This window comes from Megachile rotundata, chromosome 13 (assembly GCF_050947335.1).
Source record: "Megachile rotundata isolate GNS110a chromosome 13, iyMegRotu1, whole genome shotgun sequence".
In the NCBI taxonomy this organism is placed as follows: Eukaryota; Metazoa; Arthropoda; class Insecta; order Hymenoptera; family Megachilidae; genus Megachile; species Megachile rotundata.
Genome location: NC_134995.1, coordinates 14,692,872 through 14,707,925, shown reverse-complemented (window position 1 = coordinate 14,707,925; position 15,054 = coordinate 14,692,872). Strand labels below are relative to the sequence as shown.

At 45.6% G+C, this 15,054-nt stretch overlaps 1 protein-coding gene across 8 annotated transcripts in view; it reads left to right on the top strand.

Moving 5' to 3' along the window:
- The first annotated feature begins 423 nt into the window (after positions 1-423).
- LOC100878229 (disintegrin and metalloproteinase domain-containing protein 10) overlaps positions 424-15,054 on the top strand; it is a 29,412-nt gene continuing 14,781 nt past the window's right edge. For 2 of the 8 annotated variants that reach the window (XM_012288559.2, XM_076538826.1), the window contains exons 1-4: positions 435-1,026; positions 5,110-5,655; positions 7,807-7,954; positions 12,177-12,295. In XM_012288559.2, the coding sequence (XP_012143949.2) occupies positions 5,427-5,655; positions 7,807-7,954; positions 12,177-12,295 (496 nt within the window). In that variant the 5' untranslated portion in view covers positions 435-1,026; positions 5,110-5,426. Of the gene's footprint in view, positions 1,027-5,109; positions 5,656-7,806; positions 7,955-12,176; positions 12,296-15,054 lie in introns of all 8 variants that reach the window. The other 6 variants (XM_076538828.1, XM_012288557.2, XM_012288560.2 and 3 more) reach the window with 6 other exon arrangements.

Sequence of the window (15,054 nt, the reverse complement as noted above, 5' to 3'; positions counted from 1 at the left end):
CGTCGTCACTTTTCTTGCATTTGCCTCCGTCTACGGTTGGGGACGAACCTTCCGAATACGCGAACAAGAACGATTCCAAATTCACGCGATCGTACGGTACCCGTACATCTCTTTTTGGTACCACGACATACAAATAAAAGGTGATAAATGCTGAAAGTGCTAGCTAACAAAATGTTGACAGGTAACTAACATCGTTCCAAGTAAATGCTGCGTGGGTATAGGAGAGATTATTGAAATGGAAAAGTGTATAGAAAGGAAAGGAGAAAACTAATCGATCGATAGCAAAGCGTGCATGCATCGTGGACGGAAAGTCAAGAGCGATCGTAAACCCTTCGATCGCCCTTCTGTTTCAGAAACGCGCTTTTCCTTTGACCGACGTCTAAGGTCAAGTTACAGGATGGTAGGAGTCGGGATAGGACGAGCAAGGTGGGGTGTCTGGATGGTCGTGTTGGTGGTACAGCGTGCCACTATTGGAAAGCGTTGGTCCGCGTCCAGACATGGAAGGGATCTTCGAAAGGAAAGAGAACGCGCTATCGAGTGAATAAGAACGGATAGAGGAGAGTCGGTTGGATAGAGGGTGAAAGGGTGAGAGGAAGAGAGGGCGCAGCACAGCTGGGTCGAACGCGATCGTGGCGGGGGAAGTCGTTGTCCTCGGAGTCGGAGTCTTCGTTCGCGCGAGTCACGAGTATTCCCGTCAGTACGACGCGGAACGCGTTCCTGTTTGCCTCGTTAGGGTGAAAGTCGCGTTGCGTGTGCTTTTCTTCTCCTGCTCCTCTCTCTCTCGCCCCGTGTCTGTCTTCGTTCACGAAATTTCTTTGTTCGTCGACGAGAGAGGGAGAGCGCGTTAAGCGGTCGTTGCTGTACGACACGCGTGTGGTACTTTGTGCATAGTTGGTGCGTGGTGCGACAGGATGCGGTACAATGACCGTAAATGAATAATCGACGACCCTGCCAGAACCGGTCGGAAGGACGAGGATCCTGGCGGAAAGGACGCCCGTGGCAGGACTCTCGAGCCGCCGTGCATAGGTAGGTGTCAGATAGGATGCGAGAACAGCGAGCACGCGCAATATTCTACGTGCCAGTCTCTCCTTTTCTTTCGCGGTCTCTCTCCCTGTCTCTCTCTCCTCGTTGCTTCTCGCGCGACCAAGCACCGTCATTTTTTTTCCTCCTGTACGTCTACTCCTGCCGTTTCTCTTTCTCTCCTCGTACCTTCTCCCGTGTATACGCGAAGCCGTCGAAGGGAACGTAAGTCGCCTGAGAACGATGCCAGATTTCTCTCTCGCGATCGAGTCACCTTAGCCTTAGATACGCTCCTTCGATCACCGCGAAATTCGTCCGGATCTCCGACGAATCGCGCGATTTTTCTGCTTTCGTGCAGCAGTTTGTTTACGTCGGATTGCACGCGCATCACCGCCACCGCCACACCACTTACGGGGGATTTAAATGTCGCGTTGAACGCGTTCGCGACGTCACCGGAACACCACCGACGGAAGCGGTTTCTTCGGATGCTGACATTTCGAGGGAACGCGCGCGCGGATCGAAGGGCACGATTATAGGTCGAGAAGGAGGATCTTTCGTATCGATACATCGTCGGAAAGTTTCACAAACGAGATAAATAAGTATCTATAGAGAGAAAGGAGGAGAGTCAAAGGATTAGCTGTGCGGTAAATTGCAAAAGTTTCAGCGAGACTTTAATCGTCGTTTAATGGCAAAAGCGAGCGTTAAGCGCGACTACCGGATATCGGGTTGGCGCATGTAACGAGCGTTGCATAAGGATGCTTATCTGCGTGAAAGTTATATCAAAAAATAGCTCAGGGAGTCGGTTAGCGGCTCGAAATTATTATTGTTCGACGCTCGATGGTTGCTAAGCAAATTCTCCTCGGACGCGTACGAAAGAAACCGTTAATACACGGCAAAGTTATCGGACGAAAAAGTTAAGCGCGTAATTCACCTGATCTCGTATAATACCTAGCCGCCTAATCGAATCAACTTAACGTTCAACCGATATTGTCCGATAGAACGTAACAATTTACTTCGTTAATTAAACGATTACTATTACGGTACAATCACTGTCCAAGAGTATCCTATAGTTTAATTTAGCGGATCGATTTAACGACGCTAATCACTGACGGCCTGGAAATTAATAATCCCTCGAAACTCTACGGAATTTAATTCCCCTTTTCGGCGTAGTTCAACGTAACAATAGAGATCCCGTTTGGTAATCGCCTTAAGCCAGAGATTAATAATCGCCGCACGTACACGACCCATCTCCTCCGATCGACCAGGTCGAATTTTCGCTCCAAGTTTTGGACGTTGCCCTCTCGACGGCTACGCCGACGACGGCCGCGGTAATTGCTTTACAAGTTACTCCGACAAACGTTTAGAACGTTACACGAAACGCGTTTCGCCGACTGCGTTACGAGGTAACGGTTCAGCGAGACTCGCTCGATGGAAAATCGGTTCGATGCTCCGATCGTAGTCGTCGTCGTCGTCGTCGTCGTAGAATACGATCGCTGATCCACTCGAAGAGCGGTACAACTCCAGTCTGCTATATTTTCCTGTGGTTTTCCTTCGAGCTCTTTTATACCGCGTTACGTTTGGCTAGAACTCGAGCAAGCATCGATGAAATTTCGCTGGATGGAAATGGGAAATGGATAGCGAACCGCGAGATTTCGCGTGCATATAGCCTGATCGACCTCGGTCACGGCTCGCCGAGCCTCCGTTTCGAGTAGCTTTTAGGAACCATTAACGCTTCTTTATGGCTCCCGGTTGATGGTTCGTTACGAGTTATTTCGTGGATCTTTCAAGTACGCTTTATCGAAAGGTTGAAAAGATTTGCAAATCCAGCAAAGTTAATCCGAGGGGAAATTGCGGAGAGATTTTCGAAAACTGAGGCACGTTTGACCGCGAAGATTTTCGGGTCACATCGAACAGCTCTCGAACGCGTACGTAAAAGTTCAATGTTCCCGAAGGATTAAATATTTCGTCTGAGCAGATCGGAGCGTAGAATCGTCGCGTGTTCGCGTTGCATCCTGCTTGTCGTTTCATTGTTCTTTCACGAAGGCGTGTATCGCGCATTGCACATCGTGGAAAGAGGACAAAGGCGTATCGCGGTTTTACGTGGGACGATTATCATTCGTGGATCGTCGAGCGAGCGGTGCGCGCCAGACAATTTTGCAAATTGTCGCTGCGGAGACGTATCTCGAATTCGTTCGTTTTTTCTTCCTTTTTTCCTTCCGTCGTTATTTGTTTTTCCGCAACGGCGTGCGCCGGTTTGATAAACCGTGTTTCGAGAAAGCTGTTAAGCCGGAAGAAAGAGAAAACGAAAACGTAAATGGAAAATGATAAAAAATAAGAAAATGAATAAACCCTTTCGTGACTACGAGCTTGCACATAAATAACGATGAAATGGTTGGTTGCACGGTAAAGACCCATTTCGGTTGGAAAAGAAGGACCGGTTTTCTTCTTTCCGATGTCAGTGAATTCCAGATGAAAACGTAAAACGTTGGCTACGAATTACCGTTCCGCGTACACGGTAGCTGTCTCAGCGCACATCGATAAATTATTTTATCTACGTATCACCGTAAAGATCGTACACTAGACTGACTTTGATCACCGATTCGCGGGAGTGTAACTCGTAGAAACGGAAAGCTGATTCACGAGTTACACGCTCGTCTAATTTCTCCGCGCTGCCGCTCCGATCTTTACCGTTGTACAACGGTAAATGATCGCGTATAATATATCGGTCGACTTTCGATTGATAGAAACACGGAAAAAACGTTTCCAATTATAAAAATGAAAAAGGAAACGCGCATTGTTACGGCGAGGTATGCGTGTCACGTGTGAGCGAGTTCGCAGGAAGTTGGAGAGTGTGTTCGGAGAGGTCCCTAGTGCACTGTACTTCTACACGTTCGTGCGATTTTTTTCTAAGTGTCGAAACAGCTTCCCTAGGTCACGCTATACCCTTTTTTCGAGGGTCGGGTCAAAGAGGATTTTACAAAAAGAAAGAAAAAGAAGCAGGCCGTAGCTACGTCTGAAAGTACTCCTTCGGGGTCCTTCATTACGAATTCTCCATTCGAGTCGAGAGGGTCAAATAGATACACTTTCTCTGGCTAAGCCGATACTTGCTTCAAGAAGATTTTCAAATGGGGAATAAAATTTATTCGCGCGACATTATTATCGAGAAAATTCTCGAGATTGCGATGACAATTCCAACAATTAGAATCGCGGAGAACATCGGCATTCCGTCGTTTCGTAATTAACAAAGTATGCGCATCGAGTTATAGCGTGGTGCAAGATCGCGAACCGTTAGTCGATAGTTGGCAGGAGGATAGAATCGCGGAGGCGAGCAAAAATCGTTGCACTCCGAAATGGACAGTCGATTGATGATCGTGTACAAACTTTGAATATCGTTTTTCCATAGCTCGTGGCGGAAGTTTACCGCGACAACCGGTCAACGGAGTATATTCTGCGGTACGCTGGACTGCGTGAGTAAAACGTTTCGTGTAAAGCCGTTTTCACGCGTGAAAAGCTTCCACGTTTTTTTCCGTTTCGAAATTCCCGTGCTTTTGAACGATCAGCTTTGTTCATCGAGGAAAGCTCTTTGAGTTTATGTTATTACCGAACGTTGCGCCGCAAGGAGAATACGTTAACTTTTCGTGGAACATCGATACATGCACGATTAAATATTTCTTCTCTTTTTCAAATTAATTTGTCGGGTTTTAATTCTTTCTCTCGTGGAAGACATTCGAAGGAGCCTTTCCACTGAGCCAACAAAATGAATATTTTAGTAATTGATTAAATCACTTTGTCCATGACAGAATATTTAAGCAACCAGTTAAAAACCATAGTATGTTCTGGTTGAAATATTTCAATATTCTTGGGGTCGCTCCGTAGACATCGGGAATATTTCCGTTCGTATCCACGACCGGTCAATCTCTCTAATCCAATTTACCCTCGTGACAAAGGGGATATACGGTAACAAAGCTCCAAAATTTTGTCCACGAAACGAAACTTAGACGTGTATCCGAAAGTCGAAAGCATCAAAAGTCCGAGCTCGGAGAGCCTATTTCTAAATTAATCCAGTGTTGGATCGTTTTTTTCCCTCAGGAGCCGAATCGATCGTTTGTGAGGACGAAGAGGAGTCGATCAAGGAAGGTAGCTAGGACACGGTGAAGAAATAAAAAAGAGGAAAGGTTGAAAGCGAAGGAGGGTCGAAAGGTTGAGCGACCTACGAAGAAGAGAAAGAGGACGTGGCGGAAGCACGTTCGTTGGAGGAGGAAGAGGAAGAGAAGGAAGAAGGAGAGGGTGGACGAAAGAAAAAGAGAGATGAGTCTGGTGGGTGACTCGCAAAGCGTGGTGGTCGGTTGTTCGACGAAAGGCAGATAGCGCCATTAGTTGTTGCTGGGCCGAACAACGTCGAGCCGATGCGTGCTGCGGCCCTGACCGTCGACGAAGAAGGGGAAGAGGAGGAGGAAGAGGAGGAGGATAGGGGTAGCGGAGGGCACAACGGGGTCCAAAGGACCGCGATGTACCCCTCGAAGCTGATCGAACCTCGTCCTCGACTCGAAACTAGCCCGATTTTCTTTCTGATTTTTGCTTCTCTTATCGTCACTGCCATCGCCTCGCCTCTTCGTCCTGTGCCACCCCATTCAGGTGAGTTCCACGCGGTTATTTATCATCCCCGCCCGATTACGTTACGTAATCCTGATTGTCCAACGGTACGAATTTAAAATGAAACTCGCACCGTTACATGTCCACCCCAATACGGAGTGAATTTCGAACGTTCCGATCGAACTCGCCTCGTATTCTCGAGGCGATCCTTAATTTTTCACTCCATTTAACCGATGTTTCGACGGCTTTCCAGTCGAAGGAAAAGGGTGTCACGAGATTTCAATTTAGAATAAGATATCCCTCTGTTTTCACGGTTGTCTCGCGAACGTAATTAACGCGTCGGTTTTTAACGTAAGTAGGACACGGTCGCTTACAGTTGGTCCTTCTGAAAGAACTGTTTACCGAGCCTGCTCCACGAGTGGATTCAGTTTACGAATGTAACGAAAGGAATTCCGCAGATGCGAGCGAGGTTTTACACGTTCGCAATTCTGCCGTGATTTTGCCCAGTTTTTTCCCCGTAAGCGACAGTGAATGTTGCCGTTTAACGTCACCGTAGAAACGGTCGTAGGTAGCGATTCATAGCGCATTCAAAGGATAATTATTTAGGCCGTCACCCGATGTATGCAGCGAGGTAGATTGCGTTAATTATTGAAAATATGCCGAGAAAAAATTTCCCTCTTTTTGTTCCTTTAATTAATCTGCTCCGTTATATTAAGCAAACTATAATGGCATTGCCAGTGCAATATCGGTCATACGATCGTTTTCCTCTTCTTTTTTACAAAGCGAGATAGTTGAGCACGCCATGATCCGACACGTAGTATCTATCGGAGGGTGGTCGCGTTCTAACTCGCCGCGGGCCAAGGCATCGATAACGAGCCACGATAATTAGATTATTGGCCACTGTTGCGTAAGCTACGAGCTTTACGAAGTGGTTGGAGATCGCCACGAGGTGCCGTTAAACTCCACTGTTCACGATTGCGTTTAAGGAGACGTATCCTACGCGTCCTATTCCATCTATCCAAAGTATGCATTATAATTTTTGAAAGTTATTCCATAAGTAAAGAGACGAATGGTTGCAGTCGAGAGGAACGATTGAAACGTTATGCTACTGGAATCAACGTTCCGTTTTATCTCGAGCATCGCTCGAAACACGCGCTCGAACGGTACTCTAATTGTAAGTACACGGATTCGAGATGTTTGCTGTCTTTTCACCGTGCTGCTCGCGAAGGTGACGATGCATCGTCCGCGAAACAAACGAAACACTTTTAGTTGTATCCGTTACAAATCCAAGTTTCCGTATCCCTAAGAGGATTGTCGGTTGTAAAACTCGCGAACGTATCTGTCTGAAATTCGGTCGCCGAAGGTATTCTTACGAGACGATCGAAAGCGATAATTTATACGAACGGTGAATCGCGAGAGTTAAACAACGCTCTCGTGGAAACGTGTCCAAAAAGGTGTCTCGTTTCTTTGGAACAAGCCTCGCGAAATCACTCGGTATCCTTGTCGCGGTGAAAGTCCTGGCTCCTGATCTACCCAGCTTCGAATTTTGCAAGATCCTTAGAATCGTTTACAATGATTTCTCTTTTGTCGTTCGGTTTTGTTAAAAGGCCGCGAAGCGAGAGGAGGTTAACGCGAAACGTGTTGCGTATTATTCGAGGATTATTCCGACGGATGAGCGGTTTTGAAATGTCGAGTGATTCAAGATATAATATGGCCATTCAAATAATTACGATCAACGATACTGACTTCATTGCACATAGGAAATGATGCGATCACGCGATATCTGGTGTTATTAATTTCAAGCGAGGATCCATTTTAATTTGCCGTGATAATTTTAATTACTTTAATTTGCCGTGCTAAATTACTAGCGTTATTAAGTTTCCTATTCCTTTTATTACAATTTGTTTGACCAAGTGAAATGCGTAGCCACTGGCGTTTTAGTAGATTCAGTCGTCCCTAGCAAGACAAGCATATTCACTGTGCTGAAAAGTAGATAGCGTCATACGTTACTCCGTGTACATATTTCTTCGCAAACAAATCCGAGACTATTGTCAGCGTTTTAATTATTTCACAAAGTTAAATTGCGACCTGAAAATGCAACTACGAGTCACGAGGTTTACTCGAAGTAAAAGGTTGCACGTTTCTTCGGTACGTGTCAACTAATGGAACGGTGTTTCCGTGATTGTGTTTCAGGTATCACACACGGTTCGTACATCGGCTATTACGAGGTGGCCTCTTATGATACCGCAGCCTTGAGACACCATCGTAACCGGATGCGTCGCGATGCCTTCGACGTGGTCGACAATCAACCTCTGCTACTGCACCTGAAAGCACTAGACAAGTAAGTTGTTCTCGAGTAAAATGCTTGTGTGCGCGTTTCCATGACGCTCGTACGCGTCATCTGCCATGAAAGGGTTAACGAATTGTCAGGTAGCTCTCGTAAGATCAGAAACAACTCGTCTCTCTTCGACGAACTTTGTAGAGATCGTTGTCGGCGCTTTTGGAGAGAGGTAGTTAATCGGTGAACCGAAAAGATCATTCGCGGCACTCGACGTAATCGTACGAACACCCTTACACGCGTTGGCCAGTCGGGTCAGTAGGCCTGAATCCAATTAAGGTCAAGTTCGCGTAAATTCTATCCAGTGGTGTTCGCGTGTACACGTGTGCAGACACACGTGAAGCTACTGGCAAAGGGTGTAGATTAACAACGGAGTTAGCCGTGGATACTTGGCGCTATATCAAGCCGGGAAACAAAGCTATCCTGACATTTGAAAGCGATACGACCACGTAGATAATACAATTCTCTCTCTGTTTCCACGAAATTATGTTATATTTGCTTTCCCGTATTTCCCTTAAACGAAATTAATTACACGATCAGACGATATAAATGTTCCACGGGCAAAGCCAACGCGACGACCGGTTCAACAATTTATAATTGCTGCTTCCGTTTAAAAGGAAAATACGAATACAACTCGTGAACTTTTGTGCCCCGAACGAAATATCTGCGAGCAATTAAATATTCAATTATCGAATACTCTCACCCCATTTACGGTGGACTCGCATTAAACTTTTTCAATCGACGAATTTTTAATTGGTTCCTACCACGGATGAAAGGGAATTCGTTAAAGTTCAAACGGAACTTTCTTTTTTCGACCCGGCGAGTTTCTGTCGATCGAAACGGAAACAAGCTTTCATAAAAACGCGACCTAACGTTCCTCGACTAATGAACCGATAGATCGAGGCTTCCATCGAAAGGTTTGCGGTTGTTTGTCATGGTTTCGAATCAATCGATCTAGCCGCCAAATTAACCACGTTAGTCGAGGATTCGAAGCAGCCAATTAATAGCGTTCCTCTTAACGTTAATGTCCTTCAAAATTCTCTTGTCCTCTCGATTTCTTTCGACTTTCGATTACTCATCGTAATACAAGAAATAATTTTTAATCTTTACCTGTTGCGAATTCGATCCGTTTTCGGGCCCCACCCAACCCGGTGACTACCTTTCTAGGCATCGACGTGTGCTCAAGTTTCGCATAACACGCGTGCCAGAGATTCATCGCACCAACCACGACGACGCGCATAACTCGCTAGATATTGCCGGTCAAAATCATAGGCTCGCCTTAGGCTACTCTTACGAATAACATTATTAAGAATAAAAAATGAAAGCAGCTCGTTTACACCGATATAAACGAAAGGATTATTCATCGGTGACTCGTCTAACGTTCTTATTTTAAAAATAGATCTGCTTCGTAGGTGGGAACATCCTTTTACCTTTAACGAGAGGAAGTCCGCGTTATAGCCCCGTATACCCAGCGCATAATCTTGTAAAAATTCTGCGAACGAAGTTAGATCTCCGCGCGTCTCTGGAGAAATGTCTTCGACAATAAAAAGGGGACCAAGTATCTAAGTGGTCATGAACGCCGGCATAGGTATGCGGGAAAAATTCGCGTTAGCGAATTCTCATGGCGAAAATCGCGTCGCGATGCGGTCGACGGTAGAGAAGCGGAACGTTCGTCTCTTTATGTAAATCGGTCGAATTCACGGCAGGCAATAAAATGTAAAGCAGAGAGCGCGTAGAGGATGAGGCAGCACTCCACCCTCTTCGATGTCGTACCTCCTCTTTTTCTTTCTCCCTCGCCACCATACGCCCCTCGATGTTTCCACCCTGGTGCACCTGGTACAAACTGGCAAGATAATAGCGTGGGAGAGGGAAAAAGAACTTGTACTACGTGCAGCGTCGCGACGCGTCCTCTTTGTGTATCGGGCCAACCGACGCGATTTAACTCACCGCTCGCAAACGATCTACGAGACAGTTTATTGGTGCGTTTCCCTTTACCTTTGTCACCGCTGGACCGGACTTCCTTTCCGAGGAACGATCCCGTTCGGATATTTCCATGACTCTTTACTGCCGGTACGTGACCGGCGGCTACGTACCCGGGCATAATTCTCTCGAACATCTATGCGCGTTGTTTACGAACTCGCTTGCGGGCTTCGCCGACTACCGATCGAGAATTCCTTTCGAACGCGGTTCCTTTTTCGTTCTCGCCTACGATCAGAAAATCTACGTACGAAATATCCTGATCGTTGCGTAAACCGTTAAACGAAAACTGCCCACTGCCAGCTATAGAACGATCCTTGATTCTCGAACGTATACAATCTGACACGATTTCTTCGCATAAATACCGTCATTTACGTAATTGCACGCGACAGCGAGTATTCAGATGTTTCTTTACGAATCTCATAACTGTAACAATTTCGAGAGACAAAGAACACAAAGCCCACGGAGAATGAGAAGAAAACAAGGTTCACCGTTATCGCAACGGCTCCGGTATCGAGTTAGGAAAATAATTGCACCCGATGCAACGTCGAGTGCTCGAGGCACGAGGATCCACGACTAATTGTTGCTCTTCCGTTAATACCTTGCGTAATGCCCTGGCTCGTTCCGTGGCTCGTTTCTTTATGCTAATACCCCGTATTAAATTCTTTCCACGAGACAAAGGAGAAGAAGGATCCTCTTTGTGCCTCCTTTTGTCCGAAATCTGTTTCCTGTCCATGGAAAATTACCCCTGTCATGTACGTAACGGTACGAAGCGATCGAGGTCTCGAACCCGACGTTATCGGATAATTAAAAAATCAGATGGAACAGCGTTGGACTCGCTTAAAAATAAAATGTTCGAAGGACTCTTAGACCTTCGTAACGTTGAACGGGATTGTACCATCGGTTTCGTTTATTTTCTCGCCCGATCCATTCGATACATGACCGGGAATAATTGAAAGTAGAGCGGAGCTGGAATATTTTATTCGGCTACGCGGATTCGAATAATCCCGGCTCGTTCGCGAATTTAATTAAACCTAATCCATTTAGCCTCGAATCCCGGATTACGCGGTCGCGCACACGCCGCACCATGCCGCGGCGCATTCCGTACGCGATCCAGAGGTAAAGCAAAGCGATTCGTAGTCTAAAGCCGCGTGTTTCAATGTCACGCTGATCGTTTGAATCCTTTCACGTTTCTAAATTTAATATACCTCGTCCAAAAGTGATCGCGGCGCTGATCCGAGTCCCTGTTTTCGTAGACGTTTGCTTGGTTTCGTCCTTCGGCTTAACCCGGCGTGACCCCTTTTGCTCTTCGCTAGGAAGAAAATACCTGGGGAAGCCAGATCCGCTTTAACCGCGGCCAACGTCATCGAAATCGCTGAATCACGGACTAGCTGACAGATCCGACGATTCTCTCTCGTGTCCACCGACATCCGATTCGATCGCTCGTTACCGATGACGGACGTTCGATGTACTCGCAGATTTTGACGGTCGTTCAAGATCGAAGTTTTCGAATTAAATTGACGGTTCTTCGTTGTTGTCGGAACGTCGATTATTCGAAAACGTGTCGAAAATTTGTAACCCGTAGCGACGTCGCTAACTAATCGCTACCTGTTACCACTGACCCTCGATAATCGACGACAATTAAGTTGTTCCTCGAACGAGCACGCTATTGTGAGCTGTATAAACGCAAGGTTAACCAGCTATGGCGTTTTAAAGGCTTCCTTGTTTGTGATTCATTCTCTTGCCGCGTTCTTCGCCGGTGAATCTGTTCGAAAGAGCGATCGAAAACGGTAAACCAACACTCGTGGAAAACCTCGATTCCGTTGGTCGAAGAGGATCAACCGGTATTTGCATAAATGGTATGAACTTGAGAACGAAGTTCCATCCTTGCGTTTCTTACTAATCCCTACTATCGATTCTCTTCGCGCGCTATCGGATTATCGGATTCTTTTTCTCTTTGCGTATCAGAATCGAGATTATTATTACACGCGTCGAAATCGATAATTGATAGGTTACGGGTTACAAAATGAACGTCCTTGGTGTATATTCGTAACACGGGATATCCGAGTACTCGGATGTGGAAGCGCACGGACGCTTGATATCTAGCAGATATTCCTGCGGTGTAGAATATCCAAGTATTTAGAAATTTAGTACCCGACGTTAAGTAATGTCTGCCATTAATATTTAAGCAAATATCGTATTTCGAGGGAGAACTTGTACCGTACTATAATCCATGTTATCCTTTCAGAGACTGGACGCTTCGGTTAATTCGAGACAAGAGCTTGTTCAGCAAAGACGCAACGTTCGAGAGCACCGCAGGACCCATCGACTTCGATCCATCGCATTCCTATATGGGTACCGTGTTGGGTGAGTTTCTTTTTCATCCGCGTTTGATCTCTGGACAACGTCGAAAAAGAATCGACCTTTCCGGGCTCTCAGAATTTTCCGACAACGCTTGCACCCGCGTCACGTATAAAACGTATCTGGATACGAACACGACGGTTCTGCAGGAAATCGGTTGGTCATAGAACGCTGGAAATCTCGTAGCAGGATTTGTCCTGGAAAACGAAAGTCACGGATTTTCAAATTTAAAAGTCTGCTCCTTTTATTTCTAGATACGCGATATCGTGGCACGATTCAAAGAGCATCGGATACGGAATCGTATACAGATTATTTACGGTGCGTGGATTCGAAAATATTTGGCTTCAAACGGCCGGCTTTTCAACGCCGATCAAAGCAACGCGAATTTTCGAGTTTGGAATTTCCGCGTCTGACAAACGATCCCGAAATGACGCGTTTTCGAAATACTCGCGTGGCTTTAAAAGCGGTCCCCGAAACGACGGAGGATACGCGACAATCCAGAACGAGGCAGGAATATTTTTCACGCTCTCGCTCTGTCCGACGATCGACGTCTTTCCATAAGACTGATCCTTGCTTGGGTCTCCGTACATCCAACCCGGAATCTCATTTCGATCATCATCCTAGCAGTCGCGATCGTTTGGAGAGCAGCCAAATACTCTATTGAAGGTGTACCGCTGGCGAAAGGTCGAGACCTGACTGCCATCGACGATCTACGCATCGATTCTGGGGGATTACTTCTTTCGTAAAAACCTAGCCACGAGTGAAGTTCGCTTTTTGAATATCGCCAAACTTTTGTTCGAAACCAAACCTCTCGCGATAAATAACTGAAAAGAGATATATTTTTGGACAGGACAGTTGCGGTTACGTCGAGCTTCGAGTCTAGTTTTCGATCCTATTCAATCTTTATTGACCTGAAATTTATATGAAAAAAAAAAGCGAACGTTGTCGATTTTCCATGACATCACAGAGATGTCTATTTTTTTTGATAAGCTGCTGGAACGGATCGTTTTATTTTAATGACATCTAGGTGTTAGCGTGATCTTTTCATCGAACTTCGAGCTTTAAGTTTTCAGATGATAAATGATAATTTTACGTTACGAAATCGTATTGAAAGTTTGGAGTTCGGTTGACTGTATCTGGAAGACCATTTTATACTAAAAACTTTATTATCGTATTCGTAACTACCATAATCGTAATTTAAGCTCCAGGAACAATAATAAGTCGGTAGAAATAACTCGAACGCTTGACAATAGACAAGTTAAAACCATCTAACAGGTACGAGTCGCATTTACGGAGGATCGTTTTCAAACAATCGCAACCAAATTGTTTGTGAGACGCCAGCGAACTGCAAAGTTCCGCTTCGGTCGAAGGAGAGTACACCTTTCATAATTTCGTTCGCTCTCCACAGATATGCAAAGTTTCCTCGTAATCACGTCGCGAACATTCCACGCGCAATTGTTAGCTAAAGTATGCTTGTCTTAAAACTTAAAAGTTTGCCGGTCCGAGCGGAACGAGTCGCAGAAATTTATTCCAATGTCTAGCCTAACAAGTTTATTTCGAATACAAAATGCCACGAATCGCGCTGATTCGCGTCGATCGTCGCTGATTAAACGATGCATTTCATTAACAAGCTCGTTCACCGATCGCGAAACAATGTAACAAGCAAGCAAACACAACTCGGGACAAACAATGGTTGACCGCAAAAGCTTGGAAGGCTCGCGAGCAAAATTATAATCGACACTCCGAACGTAGAACTATGCAGATGAGCGTGTCGATGGATCCGTAATTGGAAGCCACGGTATAGATTGTAGATGAAACGATCGAGTATGCGTGTGTACGTTTCGGTAATTATTGGATGTACACGAATTACAATTCTATACATATATATGCGGCTTATCGTTGAATAAAGTTACGTTATGGAAGCAGAAACGAAAAGTTACTCGGCGAATTTTTAATTAAACGAATCGCTGAACTGTTTTTCGAGGAGGGTAGATTAAAGTTGGTAGTCGCGGGAACTCGTATCTAAACGCAGAATCCATGCTGCCAGCAACATCGAGAAGAACAATGTTCGAAACAATTTACCTTCGATGGCTATCTGTTTTGAATGGCCGCGAATAATCTGATGGAAAAGAAAACAGATTAATGCCGTACAAACGGCGAGTTGAACTTGGGCTAAAATAGAGATCGATAAAAACAGTTTGTCACTCGACAGAGTAATGAGCGTTGCGATACTCGTAATTGCTCGAACGATACAACGATTAAATTAACTTGACTTTTCGAGCAGTGATGTACGCGCGCGTTTCTGTGCGAGTGTGCAACGATGTGGCATAACGCGTATCACTGGTAATCCGATTACCGATTAAACTTGCCTAATTGACGGTATACCCGCGTGTAATTGCGCCGGCCGGAAACGGCCGATTGGCGTGCACCGATAATGGAGAATTCCGGTTGATGCGTGGCCAGTCGCTTAGAAAATTTCGCTCGAGGCGATCTTCGAACGGTCCAACGAGCTCTTTAGACAGAATGGAACGCCGTCAGATAACACACCCGACTTTTCCCTTATACATCGATCCGTTTATATTAGGTACCATATACCCGAGGATTTAAGCATTGCCTAGCTACATATCGGGGAGATAGAAAATGCCTTAAGCAGCATTACTATTTATGTATTTAAGTATTTCGTTATATCCAAATAAGCGTTAGGTATTTTCTTTGCATCGAATACTCTGTCCGTTGGATATTTAAATAACGGGTGCATTGTACGG